Source organism: Camelus dromedarius, chromosome 9, assembly GCF_036321535.1.
Source record: "Camelus dromedarius isolate mCamDro1 chromosome 9, mCamDro1.pat, whole genome shotgun sequence".
In the NCBI taxonomy this organism is placed as follows: domain Eukaryota; kingdom Metazoa; phylum Chordata; class Mammalia; order Artiodactyla; family Camelidae; genus Camelus; species Camelus dromedarius.
Window position 1 is genome coordinate 45,435,873 of NC_087444.1, and position 15,660 is coordinate 45,451,532.

Genomic DNA, 15,660 nt, shown 5'->3' on the forward strand with positions numbered 1-15,660 from the left:
ATGCTTCCTGTTGCTGCCTGCATTGCAAGATTAGGCCAGGAAAACAAATGAGACATTGGATGTATGGGGTGGATTCAAATGAAAAGTCAACCTAATGCAGGGTGATGGAGATTTAGAAATGAACTCTGCTGTCATGCTAATTTAGCAGAGACAGATGCTATATACCAGAAGAGAGAGACCCCCAAAGGTAATATATACTCTTGAGGCTTCAACATTTGAGAATCTGATGAATGTATCCATTCTCTCTCCCAGAAAAGAAGACACAAACTCATGCACACAAAAATTTGCACCTCCTCTCAGAAGGTTCTGACATCTCTAAAGCCCATCCATGGCCACTTAGTTTTAATAACCCCAGGCCCAATGTACAGAAGAATAAATTGAGGCCTAGAGAAAAACTCCACATAGCAGTGCCTTTTGGATGGAGATAAAAATGAAGCTCTCTGTTTCCAAAAGTAGGATGGGAGTGCAATTAAAATTGGGACAATTCAGAAGCCACCAGTTACTCAAGTGAGGCTCACCTGTTAGCCTTCTCCGACCACATTTGTCAGCCTAGGGAACAGAGTGGCAGCCTGCCCCCCAGAAGAGCTGCCCTTTCCCCCCGGCCCAGGCTCCCTCCTCTACTCCCACAGGTCACTTGCTCATTAAATACCATCAGGTGTGAGGGAAGAGCTGGAGGCACTGTGGCTGCCTTTTGTTTGATTCATTCTCACGAACCCTAACTCCGATTCTGGAGTTAAAATTAACGGATCAGATGATAATACCCTCTCTGGGATGTCGGCCTGACTCCAACTGGACAGGCCAAACAACTCCCCACCCCGGGATTTTTAGCATAAATGTACTTGACTCTCCCAATGCAGGTGTGCAAGGCTGGGCTCAGTGGAAGGGGCCTCAGACGCTATGCAACCCCCTCCCCTACCCCACCTGTCACTAAGTCCCCTCTACAACCTCCCCAAGAGACATTGCTGCTGGGGCACTCCCTGCTTCCAGCACCAGCCCGTTCTCTGTTCTGGTCTCATCTTGTAAACTGTCTTCTTGGACTGCCCATCACTGGCCCCAGTTCAGCCCTTGAGCCCACCACCCACTCCCTGGCAGCCTTTCTATATTCGAAGACATATCCTGAACTGTTGTTTGTCAGTACGTCCCTTATATTGGTGTCACTATCTACTTGCTTACTTGCATTAAAAATAATAATGTAACATCACACTTTCCCCACACAATTCAGCGCTCAGCACTAAGGCCTAAGTATTCATGTAACCCTCTTCCCAGAAAAACTCACACATGCACTAAACTGGGTATTCAATTCAACCCAACTAGAAGTTCTGATCCCCTTGCAACTCAGCCCTAAAAGTGAAAAAAGCAAAACTAGTTAACCAACTTGGTATCCACTTTCTATTTAAATAAAAATATGTGTCAATCTTAGAGCTAAGATTACAGATGTAATTCCTTCCCCCAGTCTCTTGTTCCATAGATTATGAAAAGGGTTCTTTGGGTGAAAGGTGGGCTACTATGACCAGAAGCTCTTCTTTACTAACTAGAGGCTGATCACAGAAGACCCACTAGACTTAGTTAATTGGTAGCATTTTACCTTCATGGCAGAAAGAATTCCACTACCAGATACATGGCACAGGAAATATCCTTTATTATTCTGTACATTTAATTTTCCATGGAGAGAAGAGCTTTTAAAAGAAATGCACACCAGATATAGAAATCTGCATGACATTGGAACAGTCCATGACATGGGGCACCACTGAAAGTCTTTATTTACACAGAAGTGGAGAAACAGAGGGATGGGGTGGGCACGTCCCGAAGCAATGTCACATTCACCAGGATTTTGGTGACTTCTACGACTGCAGCAATAGTCATGCTGCGTATTCGCAGAGAGGCGGATCCTAGGACTCACAAGGACATGACAAGTCTACCCTCAAAATCCTCAAAACAAAAGGGTTGGATTTATTTTTTAAATATCAAGTGTTTCTGGCATCTGTTGAAGAAATATTGGAGAAAGAGGAACTACTGACTGTCCTGAAAAATCATAGGTCTGACATTTCTCTGCTCAGTAGTAGGTTTTGGGTCACTACATCATTCTGGGAAGTCCTACAGTAAGCAGGGTGCTTCCTTCATTGTAAATTTAGCACGATAACACTGTTACAGAGACAGGAACTTTTTTTTTTTTTACTGGATAGGACCTCTGATTCTCTGATCCAACCCTTGGTTTTACAGAACCCGAACTCTGAAGCCCAGAGAGGTGGAGCCCCTCTCCCCAGGCCACCCAGCAAGATAGCTGCAGACCCAGGTCTGTGCAACTCTAAGTGCTGTGCTGTTTTCACCACACTACACTCCCTCTCTGTTCTTCTCCCTTCCATGGCTCTCAAAGGAAACAGACAAACGAAATGAAATGAGCTCAGTGGGCTTCTTACTAAGAAATGACATCTTTGGTAAGAATATCCGGTCTCACATTACCACAGCGGCAACACAGACCATTCTGCACGAGACCAGTCTCCCACCTGGGCAAGAACCCCTCTGAGAATGAAGGCGGCTTTGGGGGCCTTTATTCAGCAGGATACTCAGCAGGAGTTGGCAATTCCCCTTCTCCTCTGTCTCATTCGCATCTGGAATGAAGACCAACTCACAGGTAGACGCTAAATAACTAGACCTTGAGTAGATATTAACGTGATGGTCTTAAACAGATATTTGTACACTTCATGGAAAATAATAATTCCTTAAAAATCTGGGAAAATATCAAAAGTGTCCTGTACAGTACACAGGAGCACCTTTATCCCGGGTAACCTCTATCAAAAAAAAAGGTCCCAAATAAGAAGTCAAACATCACTTATGATAAAGCACATGTTCCCTCCTCATGAAGTGTGGGTGAAAGGTGAACCCAGAAGGTCTGCCAGCACCTCCTTGAGAATGTCCATGGCTGTCCTGGGTCCCCCCCAACCCCAGGGACCCTGGGGTTGGATCAGGTTCCCCCCCAACCCCTCCAGGCTCAGGAGCCAACTTCCCCCACAAGACAGCACCACTGGGTTGGTTGGCGTGGGGTCAGCTAGCACCACATCTCCGGTTCGCCTTCGGACGAGTGTCTGGAGGCAGAAAGGCCATGTGCAGATGGCAAAGAGGAAATGGCAGGCTCTCTCTCAAGACTGCCCTGATACACAGGCTCTTCTGACTGTTTCCCCTCATTTCTGCCAAGCAGATTCAGCTGTTCACATCCCACTGTTCCCTAGAGGAACTGTTTTCACCAAAGGAGAGCAGCTAAGAACTGCCTCTCTGCAACCAGCTAGAGGAGGATAAATGACACCCCCTCTTCCCTTCTTTTGACACACTCTTGCTAAGAAATACTCCTTGGCTACTTGACTGGATGGATTTTTGTTTATTCTAAATGACAGCTCTGGGTGGGGTAAACCACACTGCGCTGGGAATTTCAAAGTGCTCTCAGCTGAGAGTCAGGGGATCTGCTTTGAGGATCCGACTGGATCCCTTCATAGCTGAGGCACTGAGCAAGACTGACTGAAATGCTGGACCTTGGTTTTCTCACCTGGGAAATGGGGACCCAGAAGCCAGCCCTGTAGTAATCTCTAGGCGGATGGGAGGCAACGTAGATCAAAGTGCTTGTGGAAAAAAAAAATTACACCTAGGGAGTAATTACCCTTCATGGGAGGATTCAAAGTCACTGATGGGGCCAGATTCCATCAGTGATGGGTCACCCTGCTCTCATTCCCAGACCCCTACCTGATTGGCCCACTCTGTGGGATCCTCTCAGGCCCTACCTTTTTCAGGGCCCCAGTCACTTGCCACTTGGGCTATCTCAGATTTTGAACTGGACTTTTTATATGGAAAGATCCAAGGTCTCTTGTTTCTCCCACTTTTCTTTAAAGAATGACATAAGGACCCTAACCCAGTAGAACCTTGCCCCCAGCTGGCCCCCCACAGCCATCTTCCACCGACTGCACCATCAGCAGATGGGGCTCAGTGACACCCCACTTTTCCCAAAGCACCTTTTGGATGTGTGCCTCCCTAGACGCCAGTGGAAAAAATGTGGCCTCTCTTTTTTTGCCCAAGATTCTACAATGGGGGTTCCCACAGTCAGAACAAGAACCCACAAGTCTAGATTTCCAACGAGGGTGTAAGAAACTCAAACCATAAATAGAAATTCCAAACAAATGGCACTGCCTTACCAAACTACAAATCATTTCTCTGAATGAGCCGAAACTAACCAACAGCACCACCAGGGGGCACCACTCATGAGTTTGTATCAGAAGTCAGCGTAGAAATTCTCCACCTACCAACCTGCTCCAGCAACTCAGAATAGTCTCCCCTCAACCTGAGTGACTGAGGTGCTACGTGCTTGGTTCCACGCTGCCCTCCACGGTACCAAGTCTGGTCCATGAAGAGAGACAAAGGGAGTTTTCAGGGCCTACTCTCCATCACTCCAGACGCCTGGTCTGTGCTGGGTGGGATTCCCAGGGACAGGCTTTGCAGGTATCCATGAACAATACAGAAACAGGCAGCCTGTCGGGCCGTCCTTGGACACCCGCCTGGCCCCATGAGGACAGCAGAGAATCCCATAGTGGAGACACCCAGCTGGCCTTGCTGGGTTCCTGGCCCAAGTCCCCCAGGAAGGTCTCAGGAGCCACAGACAGGTTTCTGGGCTCCATGTACCTGACACAGCGAGGCCCACATACGGTCTCTACAGGCTTGTCTGGTTCTTCTGCAGAAGCTGCTCACTGTGTCACCATCTGGACTCTACACACCAGAAGCCAGAAGAATGTTCCAGAACACACACAAATCAAACCCAGGTCCACCAGAGTGAAAACTAACTCTGAAGGTTTCTGCTCATGACCCCCCAAAGCTTCTATCCACAGACTTCATGGCAGCGATAAATACACCCAAGCTCCCTGACCAAGTTCCACACACCAGAGCACTGACTGGGGTGGACAAATCTATGGACACCCCCCCCCCCGCCGCCAGCCTCAGCTGGGCTTTTTATTTGTGTTTTGGTTTTACGGTGTCTGACCAAAAGCAACCTCCTCTGTCTGATTTGCCTGATGGAGGATTTCTTCTGAGGCCCAAAGTACCAGCACTCGTGGCGGGGAGTTCTGCCCGAGCCGTGGACCTCAGCCCAGGCCGGCTCCCACGCTGGGTGAGACTGCCTCCACACTAAGGAGGTTCCACAGAAGTCATTTTCTGGTTCCCTCCTCTCCTCTTCTCTCTGAGGCTTACCAATCCAAGCTCACAGCCTTCAGGCCAGGTGAACAGAAGGTGAACGAAAACCAGGGCACTAAATCAGTGGTAACTCGGAAAAGAGGGAGGTGGGGTGGAAGAGGAACCCCGAGACAGTGCCCGGGGTGGTAGGAAGCCTTGGACCTGAATGCTGGCGCAGCAGGGCTCCTCCTCGGGGTCAGGCTCAGATGGCCAGCCAGTGTTGCAGCTGCAGAGAAAGACGGCGAGGCCGTTAGGCTAGGCTCAGGGCAGGCAGGGACCGAGGGACAAGGGCCAGCTGAGAAGGGCAGTGGGAAGCACAGAGGGGCACAAAACACAGCTGCTTCCTTCAAAGACCCGGAGAATATGCAGGCTGATTCCCTCATGGTTACCAGGATCCAAAAAAGGCAAAGGAGCCTTTGCCAAGTCACCCAGTAAGTCCGAAGCAGGGGGCTCATGGGGCCCCTCCCCAATCCCCCACCACCACATCTTTAAGGGGAAGGGAGCAGGACTCAGGTCAACATGTTACTGATACACCTGCAGCGCTTCCTTATAGATAAAAAATCCTCAGCCTAATTTGGGGACACTCCAAGGTGACAACTCAAAGAGAGAGAACAGAGTTTAGGAAAGCTTGGGCATGTGGTATTCCAGGTCCAGGAAGCCAGAGGGGCAGGCAGAGGCTGGTGGAAGGCAGAGGACCGGCCCTCTCCTCCGTCCCGCCCAGCATCACACTCGCCGGGGCTACCGCCCTCAGCTGCTCTGGGGTTTCTGGCAGGTGGTGTGTGGTCCTGTCTCGGCCAGCACAGCGGGGAGCAGCCCCCGCCCCGTGGCCCCCACCAGAATGGTCCAGGCTGCACCTACCTGGAACTGCCTGACGTCCCTCTGGGCCACCAGGTGATGCTCGTTCTCTGGGGTGATGCCATAGGCCAGTCTCTGTGAGAGGATGGAGAAGGGGAGGCCTCAGCTTGGCCCAGAGGACAGCCCGCGCCCTGGTTTGTGGAGCTGGTCGGTTCACTCTGAGACATTCATCCAGTGAATGTTCATTGAGCCAACTACCAGACTTTGGGATTTCATAGACAGGAAACATGTCACAAGGACCTAGAGGGGAGGGGGTGGACACAGCCCTGCCTGGGACCCTCTGCCCGAAGTTTCTGTATGGCTCACTCCTTACATCCCCAAGTGTCTTATCTGTCCCCTCATGAGAACGTGAACTCCGGGGAGTCTGTCTACTGTGGGAACACTTCCTGCCCCGCACAGGTTCTCAGTTAATATCTGTGAAGCAAGTGGATAAAAGAACAAAGGAAGGAAATCTTTATATTTCAAGTAAGGACACTAGGAAAAGACTGTCACCGTTATTTATGAAAGAAAGGGCATAAATAACAAGGTCCTACTGTACCGCACAGGGAACTATATTCAATGTAGGTAATAACCTATAAAGAAAAAGAATGTGTAACACATATACAACTGAATCACTATGCTGTACACCAGAAACTAACACAACATTGTAAACCAACTATACTACAATTTAAAAAAAAAAAAGGAAGAAAGGGCATTTAACAACCAAAGAATAGGGGAGACATAATTTCAGTTAAAAGGCTCTCTTTCCTAAATACTTCTTCTCTGCATATGTATCTGCAGGGCACACTGCTAAAAGAAGAAAACACATCTTGGAAATCTCCAGTTTAAGCTGATCAGGTGTCAGGTTCAGGAAAGAGGCAGGAGAAAGCTGAGATACAAGGTCACAGTGAGCTTGGATGGGGAGAGCGGGGACTTCTGGGGACATGCCAGACCTCAGGAGGTGGGGCAGGGGTGTGGGCACCATGGATGCAGTCTGTCTAAGTCAGCCTGAGATGGCGGCTGAGCTTCTTATATCCAGAAAGTCTGAAGAGAGGAGGGGCACACGCCACACACGACGCACGTGATAGTAGGTACCACGTGTTGACCGTGTCCCATGTGCCGGGCACTGTGCTAAGCACCCCCTTTCACCTTTCGAAGTCCATATTATTATCCCCAGATCACAAATGTGGAACCCGAGGCTGTGGGAAGCAACATGGCCGATGTGGTGGGTCTGACTCTGGAGTCGGTGTCCTTCTGTCTCTCTCTCCCACCCCCACGGGAATGACTCCGGATCCCCCGCCCACGCTGGCCCCCGCCCTCCCAGGGCCACCCAGAGCTCACCTCGCGAAGGGAGCCCCGCGTGCTGAGGAACTTGTAGACGATGTAGGCCGGCACCAGGACCATGGAGGAGCCCGCGATGCCCCACCCAACCCAGTTGGCCCAGAGCGGGAAGACGTAGTCATCGTAGGTGAGCGGCTTGAAGTTGATGATGCTCACGACCACCACGAACTTGGGGGGGAGAAGGGAGAGGAGCGATGAGGAGGGGGAGAGACAGGGAGAGATGGGGTGGGAGAGAGGGAGAGGGTGGGAGAGAGGGATAGAAGCAGCAAGACACAGGAGAGCAGTGAGGGGCAGTGCGGGAGATGAACATGGGGAACAGAGACGGTAAGGAAGGAGGAGATAGAGAAGGAAAGGAGACAGAGTTCAAGTCAGGAAGGATAGCAAAAAGGAGCTAAAGAAGCAGAAGCAATAAAAGGAGGAGACTGGAAAGGTGGCCTTGGAGTTGGGCTGAGTGGTGGCACACAAAGCCCCAGGAACCGGGCCCCAAGGAAGCCCCCTTGGAATCAACAGGGCGGAGCATCCCGAGCACGTGTCTGCATGCCCAGGGCCCTGCATCCCAGAACCTCCTCCCTTAGAAGCACATAATCCCCCCTCCCCCTCCCCCCAGGGCGCCCCCACCAGGCACTACACACCAGGAGGAAGACAGGGCTGACGAACTTCCAGCAGAGTCTCCAATACAGGCCCGGCTTGAACCCCATCATCCGCTGGATGTCGTTGCTGAACCTGTCCACACCTGTGCACACAAGGGGCAGTGTCACAGCCACCCCTGCAGAGCCCAGGGCTGCCCCTGCTGCCTTCCCACGAGAGTCTGTCCCCAGAGGGCCAGCTGAGCAGTGGGGCAAGACAGGGACACCCTGGCACTTAGGAGACCTGGGGATGGGCACTCGGCTGGTACGGAACAGGGGAGAGGACTCACTCAGGGACAGTATATCCTTGTAGGTGCCCCTCAATTCATTTTTCAGAGGACAAACCAGGGATCAGGGAGGGGAGGGGACCTGCCCCAGGTGACACAGCCAGGGTGGCCTGACTCCAAAGCCCAGATCTTTCCTCTTGGTCCCTGCTTCTTAAAACAATGATGACTGTGTAGTGTTTGCCCCGACTTTAACCTGGTAGAAGTACCTAGACTCATGTCGAAATCCCTTTCTGATGAGTAGAAAGGAGTGAGGGCAGGACTAAACTTTGCTGTGACATGTAGGGGAGAAAAGGAACAGTTACAACACGTGTCACACTTTGTACCATGTTCTCCCCACTCAGGGCTTTTGTACCATGTTCTCCCTACTCAGTGCCGGAACAAGATTGGTGAAAAAAGCAGATGCCCAGTTACATTTGAATTTCAGATAGACAAGGAAAAAAATTTCAGCTTAAGAAAATTCTGTGCAAAATTTGGGACATACTTATACTAAAAAAAACTGTTCACTGTTTATTTGAAATTCAAGTTTAACTGGGTGTCTTGTATTCTATCTGCTGAATCTGGCGACCTGACTCTAGAATGAATTGCGTGCCCTGGGGAGCAGCAGCTTCCTCTGAGTTCCTCTCCAAAAGCTGACACTGATGCCTCTGGGGCCCTTGCATCACGCAGAGATGAGCTGAGGGCTGGGAGACCTGCGCCCAGTTAGCAACTTGCTCAATTCTAGGATCAGCCAGCGGCTGCCCTGGAAATGGAGAGTCACTCTGCATCTCCAGGTGAACAGGCTCCAGAAGCACAGGGGCCAGAGGCTTTTCCACCCGCTCAGGGCCCAGCACGTACCATAAAACCAGGAGACCCCGATGGCTTCCATGAGCACAGCAAACAGGATGGAGGTCCCCGCCGCAAACGTGTCCAGCAGGGTCAGCACATATATCCCACCCTGGGGCGTGGACAGAGATAGCCTGAGGCCATCACGGCTAGAAATGGCCACTGACTGTTACATCCATCAGAATTCACCTGTTCCCTGTCCCGCTCACTCAGAACCCTGTTTGAGAACTCAGATGATGGGGCTACAGAGCTACTGGGTTGCTGTTACATACTCTAACAAAGACCTTCTGGGGTCACTGGGTCTGATGTTAGTTGGGTACTTCAGCCAGTAAAAAGCAAGATGCGCTTCAAAGGGAATATGCTGCCTCCCAAACCAATAGGCAGTTAAAAGTTTTGCTCTAACAGGAGAGAGGACAACGGGGTGTAACCCTAGGGTATCAGGCCACAGAGTTCAGGATGCCAGGTACCACCACAGTTCCCCTGAGCTCACCCTGGCCCTGTCTCCAACTTCATGTCTGGGAATATCTGGCTGGATGGAAATGCAGCCCCACAAGCTCCAGGTGACCCAGAGCCCAGCCCCTCCTCACCTTGGTTATGCAAAACAGGGCCAGAAGGAAAGTTCCAAACGCAACACCAAATGTGAAGAGTTTTCGGTGACGCTTCAGGACCTGGAAGTCGTCAGCCAAGCCCGTGATGACCGCCTCCATGCCCCCCATCTGCGGGGAAGCAGGCAGGGTGGGATGCCGGAGTGGGGGTCCCCCAGCAGCCCTGGATTCATGCACCCTGCCAGCTGCCTTGTTTCCCTAGAGAAATCGGCAGGTCCTGCCTCCTCCCCCTCCTTTCATCCACTTCCGCCCTGTTCTCAGCCAAGCTCAGAACTCAGAAACCGCGTGGGAGAGGGTGAAGGGTTAAGTCCCGTCTCCTTCCACTCAGCAGGTACCTGACTCCTGTCCACTCTCTCAGCCTGAGTGGATGCTGAAGGGCAGATCGGACGGTAAAAGGGGTCACATGCCAAACCACCTGTTAGATATTTGCGTGCAACTAAGGGCCTTCTGGAAAAACTACCAAAGAAGGGCTTCTAGTGGTGGGAACTTTAGGCAGCAGTTTCTGGTAGGGTTTTTTTGGCCGCCTTTCTAAGTATCAAGCAAAACGGTCATCTCAAACTCCAGACAGAGTCTCACAGGGGCTCATATCCCACAGCTAGGGGCAATTTTATTCTCTCCGAGGTCACTACTGGAGTCTCATATGAGTAATAACCATGTGTTTATTTAAGTGACACCCCAAACCTGGATGACAGACAGGAAGCATCACTCCCCACCTTTTACCCTGGACACAAATTGGGGATCAAAATCAGTATTTCCTCCTAGGAGAGCAGAAGCAGCCTCAGAGTCCTTCTCAGCACACTGCTCTTAGCAGATCCACTAATGGCCAGGAAAAGCCAGTAAGAGGAAACCTATTTGCCAGCTGTCCCCGAACACTTCTGGCACACTTATCTGCATCGTGTACTAAAGGTGGACCTAGCTACGAAAAGGGGCCAGTACACCTAATCTTGCAGATGGGTAAAATAAAGGATCTAAAAAACTAATGCAGCTCAAAGTGTTTTTTGGTGGTGGATGATGAAACATCACGGGAAGAGTGGCTGGTTCTATCCGTGCTCTCTTGGGATGAGTTCCCCACCTACCATAGGAGAGCGCTGGGCCGGTTTACCTGAGGTCTCTCCTGACGTGGATTTCCAAGATGCCAAGGGGGTTTCTACTGGCTCCTGGATTTGGCGTCAGTCTTGCCTTTCTGAGTGAGTACTGATTTCCTTGTTGCATTTAAATAGGGCCTTATGGAAACAACTACTTATCAGGTGCTTGGGGGGATCTTCAGACTGAGTAGTGTGTGTGTGTGTGTGTGTGTGTGTGTATTTGGGGGAGGGAGGGTCAGGTCCAGTGGTGTCTGTCGGGGGTGGTATCTGAGCAAGATCACTCACTGAGCTGTCAATTCCCAGAGCCAGGAGCATGATGAAGAACACGACGGCCCAGAACGTGGATCCCGATAGGGTGGAAATGGCTTCCGGGTACAGGATGAAGACTAGGCCAGCTCCTGTAAGAAACATTGAGGACCTCACCAGTGGCTGAGCTGCAGATGAGAGGGGAGTGTTTTGAGGTCCAATACGCCCCAGCCCTGCCCCATGATATCTGAGCAGTCACGTGTGGTCTGGGCAAACCACGCTCCGAAGATGACTGATGGAGCCAGTTCCAGCCTGAGTTCACCGATGCACCCAGGAGGTTGACCTCAAACAGCCAAGCCAGAGAGCAGTGCCTCACCTGGACAGCTACACACAACGTGCTTCAAACCCCACCACCCGCACACTGTGAGGGATCCTCCTACTCTCCAAAATGCGTGACCTTCAGAGTCCATGAGAGGCAGCCCCTCCCCAGGTCTCAGCCTCTTTGTGGCCATAAGAATATGAGAAGCAGCGGGGGGAGGACGCAGGCTCTAGAGGCAAACTGGTTGGATGCTGGTGCCACTGCTCACTAGCTGGGTGACCCCTGAACAGCTTCTATGGCCTGGGTCTCAGCTTTCTCATCTTTAAAGTGGGTCTATTAACACCTGTCTAGCAGCACTGCAAGAACTAAACGAAGATATGTCAAGTGCTAAGCACAGGGGCTGGTACAGAGTGGGTGCTCCAAAATCTGTCTTGCCTGGCCTCAGGAGAAGCTTCTGCCCAGAATTCCTACTGATGGCCTCAAAGTCCAACAAATGAGCAGTCTAGAAAGCTCTATGTCCAGCCCTCTCAGTCCTGCAGCCAAGAGAGAACTGCACAGCCAAGAAGGAGGTGGGTTTCTCAGCCCCCTCCTCTTCTGTGGGGCAGAAGTCCACCCACCCACCTTCAGTGGCAACATCCTCAATGTTGACTTTGTGCTCATGGGCCATGTAACCAAGGATGGAGAAGATGGCGAACCCAGAGATGAAGCTGGTGACACAGTTGATGGTGCTGGTGAGCAGGGCGTCCCTGGGGGAAAGAAGCACACTGTTAGTTCAAGTTGCTTGATTCTCCCCAACCCTGCTCGTTGACGCTGGACCACCTATGGAATCCATGGCTTCAAATGCCATTCCCCTCGTCAGTTTCCCTGCTGCCACATGGGCCCCCAGTGCCCCACTAACACTGGGTCAGAACATGTAGGTGCAGGAAACAGGTCAACAGCTTCCGGATGAAACACCTTGATACCAGAGCCTGACAGCAAACTCTTGCTGGGAAGCTGAGTCACCAGCCTCCTTCAACAAACTTTTCACTTCTCTCCCAGGCTTTCAGGGGCTTTGCTAAGATGACCCAACCTTCTTTCCAGGCTCCTTTTCCATGACTCCTCAACATGCACGCTCCGAACAAACCAGTCAACTTGCTGGTTCATGAACATGCCACCTCCTCTGGCTTTGCTCGTACTGTTGGTCCACTCCAAGCACGTCATTCCCTTGCTCAACGTCTGCCTCTCCCAAACCTAATTATCCTCCAAGGCTCACCTCAAATGCACCTCCGTGCTCTCGCTGATTGCCCCATTTCCTTGGCCTCTCTATAGCCTGCCCCACTAGTATGCATGCATCCTACTCTGCCTTGTACCAGGGAGGCTGTGATTCTGTCTCAAGCTTTTGATAAAGAGAGATGGAAGCAGGCCAAATTGGTGCCCATGTCTGAGGCCCTTACAGCACCGGGCCTGCAGGGGGGCAGCATTAAATGCTGACTGAACCAATTGATCTAGAGCATGGTCTTCTGACTCCACTGCCCTAAGCGGACTTCTCATTATGCCCTGTGGTCTTAAGCTCTGACCCTGCCAGGCCCTCAGCCCTCATGTAACCAACCTGGATATTCCACCCGGGCATCAGGTAGACAGACGGACAGGCAGTGCTGGATGCTCAGAAAGTCACACAGTGGCCCTCTGTCCCAGCTACCCAGCACCATGATTTCCCAGTGTTAGTGGCCTTAACTTTCCCAGCTTCTCACCTTACATCTGTTTCAGAGGTGTCCTGAACTGAAAGATGTCCATCAGGACCCCCAGAGGCCACGTCAGCCTTCACAGAACATCCGGGATGGTCTGTACTCTGCCTTGCTTCACAGGGGATGGAACCCAAGAAGAAAACTTGACTTGTCTCAGACCAGAGCCCTTTCTTCCATCCCTGCAAGGGTTCATCCCTAGGGTTTAGAGCTTTCCAGGGCCCCAGTAAGGATCTTACCTGTAGCAGTTGTTGTCAAATTTGTTGTAACTAGCAAATGCAATCAAGACTCCAAATCCAGCCCCCAAGGAAAAAAATATCTGAGTTGCAGCATCAATCCATACCTGAAATGGGCATACAAAGGCCATCACCCTCTGCTTCCACAGAATTGGACTACCTCACTGCTCCAGAAGGGCTGGGAAGCCCCAGGGATGCTCTGAGACCTGAGGAAACGAGGTCTAAACCAGAGATGGGCAGTCATGCCCCTCCTGCTCCCCAGCAGCCTGTACAGAATCACTGGGGAGAGGGTGGGGTGTCTCCAGCATCTCCCAGCCTTGGGTGGCCATGAGCGAGCTCATCCCGGAGGAATGCACTGACTCAATTTGATGTCCTTATTTTCAAAGAAATAGACTACAAGTTCTAGGCTAGAATGTGGATGGGGCAAGGGCAAAGGGTTATGACTGTAATCTCTGGGGTTATGGAGACAACATCTTTGGAAATGGGTAATGATTCCAGTAGCTTCTGCCAACCCATAGACAACAGTGACTCCTTGGTGGGCAATGGGGTTTGTTTATTTCATCTTTTGGCTGATGAAAATTGTGTGGCTGGAAGCCCAGAGATCTGAGCCCCTCTCCAGCCTCTCAGCCTCATGGTCTAGCCCTGGTAAATTTCCCTGTCTGTATCTCAGTTTCCTCATCTGTACAGTGGGGATCCGTGTACCGAGCTCACCTGGACTAAGCTGCAATTCAGACTTGCGAGATTTCTGTCATCTCCCCACTCATGTTATTCTAGACTGCTGCTACTTTGTAAGCAGAGGGTGTAATGAGAGAAGCAATCCAATGGAGGAAGACAGATTTGCTCTTTGGGACGGCACTCAGGCTCCATTCGTACTGTCTGGAAAGACTTAGGATGTTTAAACAGCGCAGAACAGACAGAACTCCGATTTGTTTCATAGTTTACAAGGCTGACTCGTGCCTCCTGCTCTGTTCTTTCTGGCCTTACTAAGGAAATGGGTTTTTCTCCTGGTTCTCAGGCTGTAACACTGTGGTGTGTTGGGACTATGGGAGGTGCATACTAGGAAGTACCTCTCCTAGTCCTATTTGACCCTGCCTCCTGGGATTATTGTAGGTTCAAACAGAGGATGAGGATGCCTTTAGGGATCGTGAGGGGAAATGTTAAAGTGCTGTCCTTGAGGTGGACATGGGGGAGGAGGGCGGGAATAATCTCAGCTGTGATTTGAAGATGCTCAAGGCTCTAGGACCTCTGAGATTGTCTCTGCTTCCAGCCTCACTCCGCTGCTTTGGACTCCACTCCAAATTCACCCCCTCTTCATTGTAATCTGTGTCTCTGGGCGGGACAGTGAGCTGGAGGAAGCTGCACAGGGAGATAGTCAGCAGGGTCCGGCTCTCCCTGTGGCTGATGCTGCTCCTCATGTCGACATCACAGACGATAGCAGAGGCCAGGATTGGGGACTAGAAATAGGGCTGCAGTAGCTGGGGAGGGGGTAGGTTAGGAGGCCCATGGCACAGGGCAGGGGTAAGAACCCAGGACAGGGTATTGCTCTCCTTGACAAGAGGGGTCTGCAACACTCAGTGGAACCACAGATTCCAGACCATCAGAGCTCATGGAGACTGTCAGGTGCAAATCAAATCGGCAATGATCAGATGGAGAAGCTGCAGCCCAGAGAGGAAAGGATCTGTCCCAGGCTACGCAGAGCTGGGACCAGATTTTCTATCACCACCTGCACTGAGAACCCTCCCCAACCCTGGCCCAAGGGTGGGTGGTCCCTGGGCACTGACCGTGGCCTCTTTTAGACGGTAGAAGTCGATGTGCAGATAGGCGTTGATGCCGTTGGAGGCGCCGGGGAGCGTGACGCCGTGGACCAGGAGCACAAACAGCACGAGGTAAGGCAGCGTGGCAGTGATCCACACCACCTAGCAGGGGACACACTCACGGTGAGAGCCTCGCTCTGCTGCTGGTGGGGAGCTGGCAGGGCAGGGACGGTTGGGGGGGGTGTGGTGCTCTCTCCCAGGGAGCCAGTCACACCCTCCCCACACCTTCTTTTACACAGTGCATATGCTAAAAGCTCCATCTCTGGGCCAGACATGGGGCATCCCAGGACAGAGTGAGCAGACAAAGGCCACACTCTAGAGCAGTTTGGAACCAGGTGGAAGTCAGTGCACTGAGGGTGGCACTGCCGTGGAAGCAAAGGGCAGCGAGGACGAAGACTAGGTTCTCATAGCACCCAATGCCTCCTCCTCAACAAACGTCCTGTACAGACTCCTTCACATTGGCCCAAGCAGAAGTAAGCACACCCACCTTGTGGCTCTCCTCCCTCCCTCCCTCCCTCC

General features: G+C 51.6%; 1 protein-coding gene across 2 annotated transcripts in view; it reads right to left on the reverse strand.

The window, feature by feature from the left end:
• Positions 1-1,615: 1,615 nt before the first annotated feature.
• SLC6A2 (solute carrier family 6 member 2) overlaps positions 1,616-15,660 on the reverse strand; it is a 39,900-nt gene continuing 25,855 nt past the window's right edge. For both annotated transcript variants that reach the window (XM_031458421.2, XM_031458423.2), the window contains exons 6-15: positions 15,109-15,243; positions 13,331-13,434; positions 11,992-12,116; positions 11,091-11,203; positions 9,703-9,831; positions 9,128-9,227; positions 8,013-8,113; positions 7,381-7,548; positions 6,064-6,135; positions 1,616-5,431 (exon numbers count right to left, since the gene is read on the reverse strand). In XM_031458421.2, coding sequence (XP_031314281.1) covers positions 5,408-5,431; positions 6,064-6,135; positions 7,381-7,548; positions 8,013-8,113; positions 9,128-9,227; positions 9,703-9,831; positions 11,091-11,203; positions 11,992-12,116; positions 13,331-13,434; positions 15,109-15,243 — 1,071 coding nt within the window. In that variant the 3' untranslated portion in view covers positions 1,616-5,407. The remainder of the gene's footprint in view (positions 5,432-6,063; positions 6,136-7,380; positions 7,549-8,012; positions 8,114-9,127; positions 9,228-9,702; positions 9,832-11,090; positions 11,204-11,991; positions 12,117-13,330; positions 13,435-15,108; positions 15,244-15,660) is intronic.